General features: G+C 42.9%; 1 protein-coding gene across 1 annotated transcript in view; it reads left to right on the forward strand.

Moving 5' to 3' along the window:
* PTCH2 (patched 2) overlaps nt 1–12,280 on the forward strand; it is a 76,828-nt gene that overhangs the window by 46,800 nt on the left and 17,748 nt on the right. Inside the window, exons 7-15 of the mRNA XM_087719760.1 lie at nt 3,117–3,238; nt 4,893–5,040; nt 6,040–6,171; nt 6,285–6,440; nt 7,192–7,284; nt 7,397–7,522; nt 8,000–8,118; nt 8,488–8,890; nt 9,785–10,097. Of these exons, the coding sequence (XP_087575886.1) occupies nt 3,117–3,238; nt 4,893–5,040; nt 6,040–6,171; nt 6,285–6,440; nt 7,192–7,284; nt 7,397–7,522; nt 8,000–8,118; nt 8,488–8,890; nt 9,785–10,097 (1,612 nt within the window). The remainder of the gene's footprint in view (nt 1–3,116; nt 3,239–4,892; nt 5,041–6,039; nt 6,172–6,284; nt 6,441–7,191; nt 7,285–7,396; nt 7,523–7,999; nt 8,119–8,487; nt 8,891–9,784; nt 10,098–12,280) is intronic.

Genomic DNA, 12,280 nt, shown 5'->3' on the forward strand with positions numbered 1-12,280 from the left:
CTGTTGGGCTGTTTACTGTTAGCTTGTATGGCAGTTCTTTGAGTGGGGTATTGCTTACTTCTTGATTGTTGGTCTATTTAATCCATTTTCCTATGTTGTTTTCCTCAATCTAAATTGATTTTCCTCATGAGAAGCTGCTGTTCAGACGATAGTTATTGTGGAGAAATCTATTTTAAAAGTGGCACCTAAATTCAGTCAGGGTGATATTTCTGTATTTTGACAATATATAAAGATATTTTTAAACATTTATCAAATATTGATTTTTATTCTGTGTTTCTCCATTTTCAGTAATAATTTCTATTATGAATTTTTAAGTTTTTTGGGCTTTTGTAATATATTATTAGCATTTTCTGATATTTAGTGTTGTGTATTAAGTGCAAGACTATGTCAAAAGCATTCAATATAGAATCCAGAATTGTATCAAATTGGGCTAGATAAGCCAATGTTTTAATGTGCAATAATCAGCTTCTATTACCGCTTTTTAAATCTGACTCTCCCACAGTCCTATTATTCTTATACATGCAGCTAATCTTGGAAAGTCATTGCCATTATTTTTATTGCGATTTCAGCAAATAGTTTACTGTTCCAAGTATTATTTTGCTTATTTTCTATTATTACTGCGTTTGACAAGATACAGCAAGATATTAACAATGCTGAATTTCTATAAAGATCCAATTAGTAATTAAAAAAAAGAAAATAAAGGGTGGTTCATTATTTTAGTATTTTAGTATTTTATTAATATTTATAGGCCGCCCTTTTCCCCGCGGGGACTCAGGGCGGCTTACATAAAATAGGGAGGGGGGTATAAACAATAAACATAAAACAATACATAAGAGTTAAAATAGTACTCAACATTCATTCTTCATTCGGGTGGGGACAGATTGTGATCTTATCCCCAGGCCTGACGGGATAGCCAGGTCTTGAGGGCTGTGCGGAAGGTCTGGACGGTTATAATATTACAGACGATAAAGAATATAGACTATGGAAAGGATGCAAAAGTTGCCATTAGTGCAGAGAATTTAGAAATTTGGCCTTCTATAAATTAGTAGCAAGAAGTTGAACATTGGCACTCTTTTGATAAATAAAGGAAAAATGAATAAGAATAATCAACTGATTAAAATAAATTTTCCGAAGAAAAGTTTAGGTCCCCCCCCCCCCTTATCATTCATAGCTATTTGCTACAAGATAACTGCAAGTACACACTAAGTTATATCTCTGAAAATGACAGAGATTGGCTTTAAGGAGAGATGGTTCTCTTGGTTGAATGGAGAAGAGAATGAAGGAGACGAACTTCATTGTCATATGCATATACGTTCGTATGAAACCATATGGTAGTTTCCTGAAGGCCAGAGACGTGTTTTCAGGCTTTGTGTGGCCAAACATACTCAACTAACTGTGGGGTCCCCCATTTCATTAGCCTTGCCCTCCTTATTCAGGGTATGGGGATGCCAAATAAAAGAAGCGGAATGCATGGCCCCGTGCCAAAGCTGGACTGATAGTGCTGATTCAGGCAGGCGTAGTGCAAGTGCTGACCAGCAGGTGGTCAGGGTTGGAATGTGTCCCAGAACAGATGGCAGCATGGCAGCGCTTGGGAAACAGAGGAGGAGGGAGCAGCCTGTGACATGCACACAGAGACTGGGAACCATATGACGGAGGACCGGCTCAGGGAGTGGGAGGGTGGGATTGCAGCCATAATTCCACATTTCCTGGCTTGAAAACCAGACTGTTATCATTATGGCTATCCAGTTTCCCCCTTTTTTCCACCACAGAAAAAGGAAAGATACAGTATGCCTTTGGGTCTGAAAGAAATATCCAAAGTGCCAGGGGTCAAGCATCTGTGGCCGTGTGTATGCGTGCACAAACACAGAGAAAAACAGGATTTTATATTTAGAATGATTTCTGACCAAATACAATCAGCATGTGTTTGCTCATTTTTCACAGTCCTAGAAAACCAGAATGATTCTGTACAGTAGAATGATTCATGTCGATCACTGGAACTTTTTATATTTCTTTGTGTGTGTGTGCGCGCACACACACACACACACATACACATACACATACACACATACACACATACACACATACACACACACACACACACACACACACACACACACACACACACACACACACACACACACACACACACACACACACACATATATATATATATATATATATATATATATATATATATATATATATATATATATACACTCTTGTGACGAGCCGATTGACAGATGATGGAAGCAGTTAGCTTCCTCCCATAATTGGGGCTTACCAGGGGTTGTAAAAATGTAATAGATACCTTTCACCCTGGCTTCGCTGATAACGGATTAGAGCCTGTGGCCTAATGGCTAAGAAGTCTGCCTAGTATGTAATATAGCCCAGGTTCAAAGCCCAGTAAGGGTATGGCTAGCTGATGAGAGCTAAATAGCTTGAAATAGATCTATACTAGTCTCCCTTTATTTATTTATCAGCACAAATAAAACACACACACACACACACACACACACACATATATATGCTCATTTACTTGGTTTTGTTTGTTCATCCAGGCAGGTGCTCTGTTGTTTTCATAGCTGATGTATGGAAAACTTCCAAACAGATGGAATAGATAGAGATACATTAAAGTATGAACAGTGTGGTTTTAGAAGGTCTTTTTGGTAAACAGGTTCAAATCCCCACTCATCCAAAAGGTTAATGGAATGACACTGGAACAGACAGCCCTAGACTTTCAGTAAGCTAATTAGCCTAATTTATCGTTAGGAAACACATTAGTACTTAATATATAAAACTGCAATGCTTTTGCTCTCTCATAAGCCCAACTTGATATTTCTTCTTCTAGGTTTTGCTGCCTCTCATACTTTCTTGGTTTATTTTGGATCTGATATTTGCCAAAGAGCAGCATTTACCCTTGTTTGCCATAGTTAACCAGTTTGTGCACATTTGTAGTAAATAATCAGTCTTAAACAAAGCAAGGTTCCTTGGGGATTCAATGGTTGTAGTTTCTTAGCTTTCAAGAGCTAAAACAGGCTATAGGGAGTTATTGCTTACTATGGAAAACTCTTTGATTGCATACTCACTTTGCGTTCTCTTCTTTTTGCTCCTGCCAGAAACCACACATCCCTTCCGAACTCACAGGTGGCTGCCATGGCTTCTCCCGGAAATACATGCATTGGCAAGAGGAACTCATCTTGGGGGGTACAGTAAAAGATCCTCAAGGAAAACTGCAAAAGTAAGTTGGATTGTGAGTCCCTCTGTATATTAGGAAAAGGTTTCTGTTTTGGAATATACGTGGAAACTAAGGGATTCTGCCTGCAGATCACGTGACTTCTTTTTGCACCGAGGAAAATTAAAGATGATGGTCAGTGCGATCCAGTACATTTGTTTTTCATCTCAAAAAGAAGGATATGCCGCTGGGAAATGAGTGGACTTCACTCTTCCTCCTCTACACTTTGGAATGGTGCTATACTGGCCCCTGAGCCAGCATGTAACTTGATGCTTCTGAGGCTTCAATTTCTGTGAGTGATGAGTGCAAGTCTATGGCCTGACCCTGGGAACAACTGGCAAGCATTTCTCGGCCATGGGATTTACGTTGATCCTGAAGCCTGGGCTGCTGTTATCCCTTCCTTCCGGAAGCTACTGCTCACCCCAACCCCTTCCACTTAATGTGGATGCTATCTTAAAACTAAAACACCTGTTTTTACTACTCTGAACAGCAGATTCTAGAGGGAGCTCAAACGTAGGCAAATTTGAGTTTCTCAACATAATCTGACTTTCAAAATTGTTCCCCATACCAAGATCACTTTGGAAATTTGGTCCTCTGCCAATCTCTTTGTCATCCTTTGTACAATGCTGGGTCCATAGCCATTTATTGGCCAGATTACTGCTACTTAAGTATAGAAGGACACATTCCACATCCTGGTGCGATCAGAATCATTACTGAATTTTCTCATACATTATGCATATGTAGAAAGAAATTATTATGGATGCATCTGTCCCTGAACTCTTTCATGTCGGGGAAGGTAAAGGGTTGTAGGCAAATGGTGAAAGATAAAGATTGCTGATGAGAAGAGCAATAGCTGTTTTCATTTCAAAAATAATAAATGCAACAAAGCAACTAAAAAATCTAAAAGCATGCTAGCTTTTTTTTCAAAGGTTGAGATGCAAGTACAAGATATTATAGAAAGTAAACCTTCGTGTCTTTCAGTACATGAAGGCTTGTGTTTTTGGATGGGTTGAACAACCACACGGTGAACAATATGAGCAATCATGTTCACAAGCACAAATCATAGGCCTACAGTATCTGCCATCACAGGCCATTCGGAAAGGCTGATGGTTTCACTTTCATTTTGCTTGGAGCAGTAGCCAACCTGGAGGACATTACAGCATCATTCCTTCTGCATTACGTTTAGATGTGTACATGAAGCATTTGCTTGGGCTGAAGGAAATGCTGAAAATAAACTTCTGAAAGAGCTGATGGTGGTGAAAGCAAAGTAGAAGTCAGAGCAGGGGTGAAATGCTCTGAAGTCTGCTACCGGTTTGCTTCGCGCGCATGCGCACTGCTGGTTGTCACACAGCTGATCGTCAGAATTACTGGTTCACCTGAATGGGTAGGATTTTTTAAAATTCTGATGATCGACTGTGCGACAATCAGCTGTGCCGTGTGATTAGAAATTGCGTGGCACAGCTGATTGTTGGAGTTACCAGTTTACTCGAACCGGTAATATTTTTTTACTACCGGTTCGGGTAAACTGGTCCGAACCGGTAGCATTCCATCCCTGAATCAGAGCTCCTGTTTTCTTACCTCAGACTGGGTAGAATGCTTTGGCTGCAGAGTTTGGGCAGAAGAAGGGGGTCTCTAAGCCTCTAAGCTTCTCTTTCTCCAGAGCTGAAGCCCTGCAAAGCATGTTCCTGCTGATGAGCCCAAGACAACTTTATGAGCACTACCGGGATGACTATGAGATACATGATATCAGCTGGAGCGAGGAGAAGGCTGCCGCTGTGCTGGAGGCTTGGCAGCGGGAATTCGTTGAGGTGAGGTGCCAATAGGTCTATTCTGGCAGGGGCACTAATGTGCTGCCCGATGTGGGCTGCCTATGGAATGAGAGTTGAAAAGCAGCAAGCAGAACAAGGCAAAGCTATGTTCAATATTTTCTTATAAATATAAATTATTTCTGACTGCTTGTGCTTGACTGCTTGTAAATACTGCTAAGTGGACTTCTTTTTTTAACAAGAAACCACCACCCATGACCAATTATTGCCCAGGCTAAGATTTGAATATAGGATATATTGTATGGCAACATACAAGTTGAAGTGTGCTTAAAGATCTCGGCCAAATTGAGACCGTACAGAAAGTATCAGCAAGGGATTTATTGCACTTGAGTGGATTCTAGGACTTAATTGGCATGCCAAGTAAGAGGATGATTGAGGCAGATTTTTTTTTCTGGAAATGTTTCCGTTTTTGTGCAAGACAATTAGTTAATTGAGCACTACCATGTTTCCCTGAAAATAAGACAGGGTCTTATTTTCTTTTGACCCCCAAAAGAAGCACTTGGACTTATTTTCGGGGAGGTCTTATTATTTTTGAGGTGCTGGAGGTGGTGAGCGTGGTCACCTTATGGCTGCTGCTGTGTTGCAATATTTTCAGGGAGGGCTTATTTTCGATGCAGGGCTTATTTTAGTGCATGCGCTCAAAAGCCCAATTGGGGAGGTCTTATTTTTGGGGAAACAGGGTAGGTTGTTTGTGAGCATATGCTTTCCCTAGGAGCATGCTAGGCATATCTGTGAGAAAGATTGCTTTATTCTACGAATGTCGGCAAAAGGTTTAGGTTTAGGTTTAGTTTTATTCGATTTATATGCCGCCCTTCTCCCAAGGACTCAGGGCGGTGTACAACATTAAAAGAAACATATAATACAAAAGTTAAGAAGAAATTAAACAGGATATCCCAAACCCAATTAAAATTGACAAAAACCATACAAATGTTTTCTTAGAAGTTTTTCTTGCAACGTCTTACCAATTTTTTCTCATTCCAGGTGGCCCAGGAATCTCTGCCTTCAAATTATTCTCAGAACATTCATGCCTTCTCTACCACCACACTCAGTGATATGATGAAGTCCTTTTCAGATGTGAGTGCCATCCGTGTGGCTGGTGGTTATCTGCTAATGGTGCGTAGCAGCTTCTTTCCATCTTTCCCACCTTATTTATTTCACTCTAATTGTGGACAATGAATACTTTTCCCATTCCTACTCTTACAATTTCCATTTTCATCTCTTTGCAGCTAGCGTATGCTTGCGTCACCCTGTTGCGCTGGGACTGCTCCAAATCGCAGGGTGCTGTGGGCCTGGCTGGTGTTCTCCTAGTTGCCCTTTCAGTAGCAGCTGGACTTGGACTTTGCTCCTTGCTTGGAATTTCATTCAATGCAGCCACCACTCAGGTATGTGACCCCCATTTGAGAGGTCCAGATTTCCTGATTTTTAAAAAGAAATCTGTGACCTTTCCTTCTACAATGTTTCTTTTCTTCCTATTCTGAAACATTAGTTACACCGGCCTAAGGTTGACTCGGCCTTCTGCGGTCGGTAAAATGAGAACCCAGATTGTTGGGGGCTGTGTGCTGACTTTGTCAACCACTTAGAGAAGGATGTAAAGCACTGTGAAGCGGTATATAAGTCTAAGTGCTATTGCTATTCAGCCTGTTAAGATTTTTCAACATTAAGCATTGAGGTGGATTTAGCTGATTATCCTAGCACGGCATTATGAATATGTTGCGTTGTAGAGAATATTTCAAACTTGGTGTTACTCTTGGGGCTCCAAAATTATTCCCGTGCTGCTTTCAGCTCCCAAAAGCCTAAAACCTACTACTTTCACATTCAAAGGTGCATCAGAAAATGTAGAGCTAGGGCTAAGCATTGGTGTTCCTTTGATTATGGTGAAATCTTTTACATCCCATTTAGAAATATGCCTAAGAAACCTCTGTTCTAATCTTCAAGGCAAGGAGAGAAATATATTGGTATCTTTTAATGCCTAAGCCCAAAAGCTCAACATAGCATTTATCAAGATTCCCAGCCATTCCATTCCTTCCAGCCATTCCCTTTCCTGCATAGACTAAGATCTATGTCTAATTTTGCAAAACTTGGATAGGTTCTGATCGTGTCCCTTTTGTTACACTTCCATCCTGACCTGTACAGGTGCTGCCCTTCCTGGCACTCGGCATTGGCGTGGATGACATGTTCTTGCTAGCACATGCCTTCACGGAGACTAGTCAGCATGTCCCTGTCAAGGTGAGTATATCTGTCTAGATTTTGGGATCCTGTGTACTGCCAGTTGTAACGTCAGGCTTTATTGTCCATCCATTCTGAGTTTGTGTTGCTCATTTTCACATTTCTTATCCAGGAACGGACTGGTGAATGCCTACGGCGTAGTGGCACCAGTGTGGCACTCACATCTGTCAATAATATGATTGCCTTCTTCATGGCTGCCCTTGTGCCTATCCCTGCATTGCGTGCCTTCTCTCTACAGGTAAGCTCCTCTGCTAACAGCTTTTATACAATATGCTTATAGAATCATAGTATCCTAAAGTTGGAAAGGATCTTAGAAGTCACCTACAAGTGAAATCCCCTGCTGCTTTTCCCTGATTTTACATAAGAGCCAAATCTTTATTCTGCCTCTAGATGCTATTGCTAATGGCAGCAGTTTTCCATAGGAATGGAACTACATGGAGAGTAGAATATCTCCTTCCATTTCATAGTGTGCCCCTCAGACTGCCTATTTGTGAAGAAAACTCTTACACAGATGAGCAAATAAGATGCATAAAAGTGTAATTGTCCTTTAGCGTTTCTGGCCTCTTCTAGAAAGCAGAACGATCCATTTACTTAAAGGGAACTAGTGGTAGAAGAATCAATTTTCATATTTAAAAAAGATTGCATCATTCAAGATCTTGGAATCTTCAATGAGAACTTTGCTTTTTTAAAAGAAAAATCTGCTTGTTTATTGCAGGCTGCAGTAGTGGTGGTTTTTAACTTTGCCATGGTGCTCTTCATTTTTCCTGCCATTCTGAGTCTGGATCTTCACAGGCGTGAAAACAAGAGGCTTGATATTCTCTGCTGCTTCTACAGGTACTGTCTTAGGAGTGGGATGAAGACAAGTATCTTTTGGAGTAACACTTTTTCTGACAAACTGGGCTTTTAAGAGAGGAGAATAATTTGAAAAAGCATTTAGATACAGCAAAAAAAATCAAAGGTCTAAAAAAAATGTCAAAGCCACCAAAAATCAGATATTAGTTTTATTCCTGTCTTAAAAACAAAGGTTTAAAAATTGACATGCAGGATCTAAAACTATTGGCAGAGGGCTACCCTTCCTCTTCATTCCACAGTCTGAAAATTATGTCTGGTCATAAGTAGGAAATGTATCTTTACAGCATGAAAATCTAGAATTGTGTACCTGCCTTTTCTGTTACAGTTTTCAATGACTTCTTCCTCCCACAGCCTCTGTTCTGCTCGTGTCATCCAGATCCAACCACAAGAATATGCTGATGTGAATGACAACCACACTGCACCGACTTATCCCCATGGCCATCCAGCCCTGGCGACCAGCACACACATCACTACCACTGTGCAGGCCTTCACTCAGTGTGACTCCTCTGGGAGACATGTAGTCACTATTTTACCACCCACACAGCATGTGTTTACCAATCCCTCCACTCTCCTTCCTGCCAATCCTCTGGGCTCGCAAATCTTCACTCCTGCCAGTTCCACTCGAGATCTTCTGGCACAGCTAGATGAAAGCAAAGGAGCCCAAGAATGTGTGCCCTTGCCGATTTGTCGATGGAACCTTTCCAGCTTTGCTCGTGACAGATATGCACCCATCCTGCTGCAGAGCCAAACTAAGGTAGGCAACACAGAGTCATTCCCAAGAGGGTTTTTTGGGGGTGGGTGGGTGGGTGGGTGGGGTGTTAAGCATCTTGATCTGTATAGATCATCCTGGACTATCATCCTGGATACAAATGTGCGATTTGAGGAGTAAAGCCAGTTGGAAACTAAATTTCCTTGACTATCTCAACCAAATGAGAGTTGTGTTCCTTTGCAAACAATGTATTCACTGTATGCTTCTAACAAACTCTTGAGTTGGTTGTACCTTGCCAAGTCAGCCCACAAGAGGGAAATATTTTTTTCATAGCAGATATGGATCCTTTGTGCATCTAGTCAGTTCAAAATGAGAACTGAGCAAAATAAGATAAAATAGCTGGGTTTGAAAGGCAACTCACGCCACCCTCATTCAGGCATTAGGATCTCCCACCAGAGGATTAAGAATAGCCAGCCTGCAGGCTCTTCTAGCTCCCTTCCTGGAACGTTAAGAAAAATAGTTCAAGCTGTAAGAAGAAGCACATTGCAGATGTTTCATCTGGCGCATCCACAGCCATTCTCTGTACTGAAGGAAATGCTACAATGACTTTATTTCATCTCACACATAGAAAAAGTACTTGGAGTTGAATGAACTGGGGAGCAATGGCTTCCTCCATTTTATCATCCTTAGATTGCCTTTGGGCAGCATAAGATGCAAAACCTTGTCTGTCTGCTTTATTCTGCATTGAGAATGGATTGCACCTGGGGCAAAGCTTCCAGGAAGCATCATTTGGCCTATAATCCAACCCTGGATATAAAATTTCCAGAGAACCAAACAGGCCAAATCTCATGATAAATAAAAGAGTAAAAGATGGATTATGCAAAAGGGGATATTGTTTGTTCACACCCGTCTTGACACTTTCCTCCCTTGCTTTTTCAGGGAATTGTGGTAGCTCTATTCCTAGCCCTGCTGGGCCTCAGCCTCTATGGTACAACCAAGGTGCATGATGGACTCTATCTGACGGATATTGTACCACGAGGTACAAAGGAGCATGCCTTCATTTCAGCTCAATTCAAGTATTTCTCCTTTTACAACATGTTTGTGGTAACGAATGGAGGCTTTGATTACCCAAACTCACAGGAAGCTCTTTACAGCCTACACAAGACCTTTGCTGCCATCCAGTATGTAGTACGTGAGGAGAACCGCCAGTTGCCAAAGATGTGGCTGCACTACTTCCGAGATTGGCTACAAGGTGAATTAATCTCTCTTTAGCAACTCTCTTTTCTTAGACTTCAATCTCTTGAGCGGATTTTATGGAGCGAGTTTCAACTTGTTGCTCCTGAGGAAGTGAACAAGGCCATGGGAGCGGTGAGTGCCTCCACCTGTGTACTGGATCCGTGCCCCTCCTGGCTGGTCTTGACCAGCAGGGAGGTGACACGTGGCTGGATCCAGAGGATAGTTAACACCTCTATCTGGGAGAGATCCTTCCCGCTCCTCCTAAAGGATGCGGTGGTGAGACCCCTCTTGAAGAAGCCTTTTCTGGACCCAGCCATTTTAAGTAACTATCGTCCAGTCTCCAACCTCCCCTTTGTAGGGAAGGTTGTTGAGAAAGTGGTGGCCTTTCAACTCCGGCGGTCCTTGGATGAAACCGATTATCTGGATTCCTTTCAGTCCAGTTTCAGGCCTCGTTACAGCATGGAAACTGCTTTGGTCGCACTGATCGATGATCTCTGGCGAGCCAGGGATAGGGGTCACTCCTCTATCCTAGTGCTCCTTGACCTCTCAGCGGCCTTCGATACCATTGACCATGGTATCCTTCTGCGACAGTTACGGGAGGTGGGAGTGGGAGGCACTGTTCTTCGGTGGTTCTCCTCCTACCTCTCGGACAGGTCGCAGTCAGTGTTGGTCGGAGGGCAGAAGTCGACCCCTAGGCCCCTCAATTATGGGGTGCCACAGGGTTCGGTCCTGTCCCCCCTTCTATTTAACATCTACATGAAGCCACTGGGTGAGATCATATGACGGCACGGGATTAAATACCACCAATATGCGGACGACACGCAACTGTATCTGTCCGCCCCGTGCCAACTCAGTGAAGCGGTAGAAGTGATGTGCCAGTGCTTGGAGGCTGTTATGGTCTGGATGGGAACGAACAAGCTGGCACTCAATCCCGACAAGACTGAGTGGCTATTGATGCTCCCTCCCAAAGATGGTCCAGCTATTCCATCTCTGAGCCTGGGGGGTGAAATTATACGCCCCTCAGAGAGGGTTTGCAATTTGGGAGTCCTCCTGGATCCGCAGCTGACATTAGAACATCACTTGTCGGCTGTGGCCAGGGGGACCTTTGCCCAGGTTTGCCTGGTGCACCAATTGCGACCCTACCTGGACCGGGAGGCCCTTTGGATAGTCACTCACGCCCTTGTCACCTCAAGACTGGATTACTGTAATGCGCTCTACATGGGGCTGCCCTTGAAGAGTGTTCGAAGACTCCAGTTAGTCCAGAACGCAGCCGCGCGAGCGATTGTGGGTGCACCTAGGTACACCCACGTTACACCTATCCTCCGTGAGCTGCACTGGCTGCCCATTGGTCTCCGGACATGCTTCAAGGTGCTAGTCGTTACTTTTAAAGCCCTATGTGGCATCGGACCTGGCTACCTGAGAGACCGCCTCTTGCCAATCACCTCCCAAAGACCAATTAGAGTGCACAGACTAGGCCTCCTCCGGATTCCATCTGCCGGCCAATGTCGGCTGGCGACTCCCCGGGGGAGGGCCTTCTCTGTTGCAGCTCCGGCCCTTTGGAACGATCTCCCCGTTGAGATCCAGACCCTTACTACCCTTCCGGCCTTCCGTAAAGCAACTAAGACCTAGCTGTTCCGACAGGCCTGGGGCTGTTGAATTATCCAGCCCCACTTTAAGTTATGAATGTTGCTGTAATTTTAAATTGTTGTATTGTTTTATGTATTCCCCCTCCCTTTTTTATTGTAAGCCGCCCGGAGTCTTCCGAGAGTGGGCGGCATACAAAACTAATAAACTATAAAATAAAAAAAACTATAACTCTATCTCTAAAGCCCTCAAAAGGGATGTTTCCCAGTTCTCGTTGCAGGATGCTTTGAGTGTAAACTGACCGGTATTTTAGGGGAAAACAGGATTTGGTACTTTGTTTAACAAGATGTGTCCAGGGAAGAAAAGTTCAAATCTCTATTTCAAAACTGCACTCAGGATAAGATGTATTCTAGGCTACCAGAAACCCTAATAGATCTATCTGTAGACATTTTAACCCCAGCAACATTTCCATCAGAGCTGTGTTTCATATAGGAATTGGTGGTTTGTATTTTGCACAGAGGTAAATGTAGGCTGGCAGTGTTTATTTGTACACAGAAGTAATGTGTATGCATGTCCAGCTGCCCATATAGGACATACACAACCACAGAGGATTTC

This window comes from Thamnophis sirtalis, unplaced genomic scaffold, assembly GCF_051295495.1.
Source record: "Thamnophis sirtalis isolate CommonGarterSnake01/CBP01778 unplaced genomic scaffold, rThaSir2_p1.2 scaffold_7, whole genome shotgun sequence".
NCBI lineage: Eukaryota > Metazoa > Chordata > Lepidosauria > Squamata > Natricidae > Thamnophis > Thamnophis sirtalis.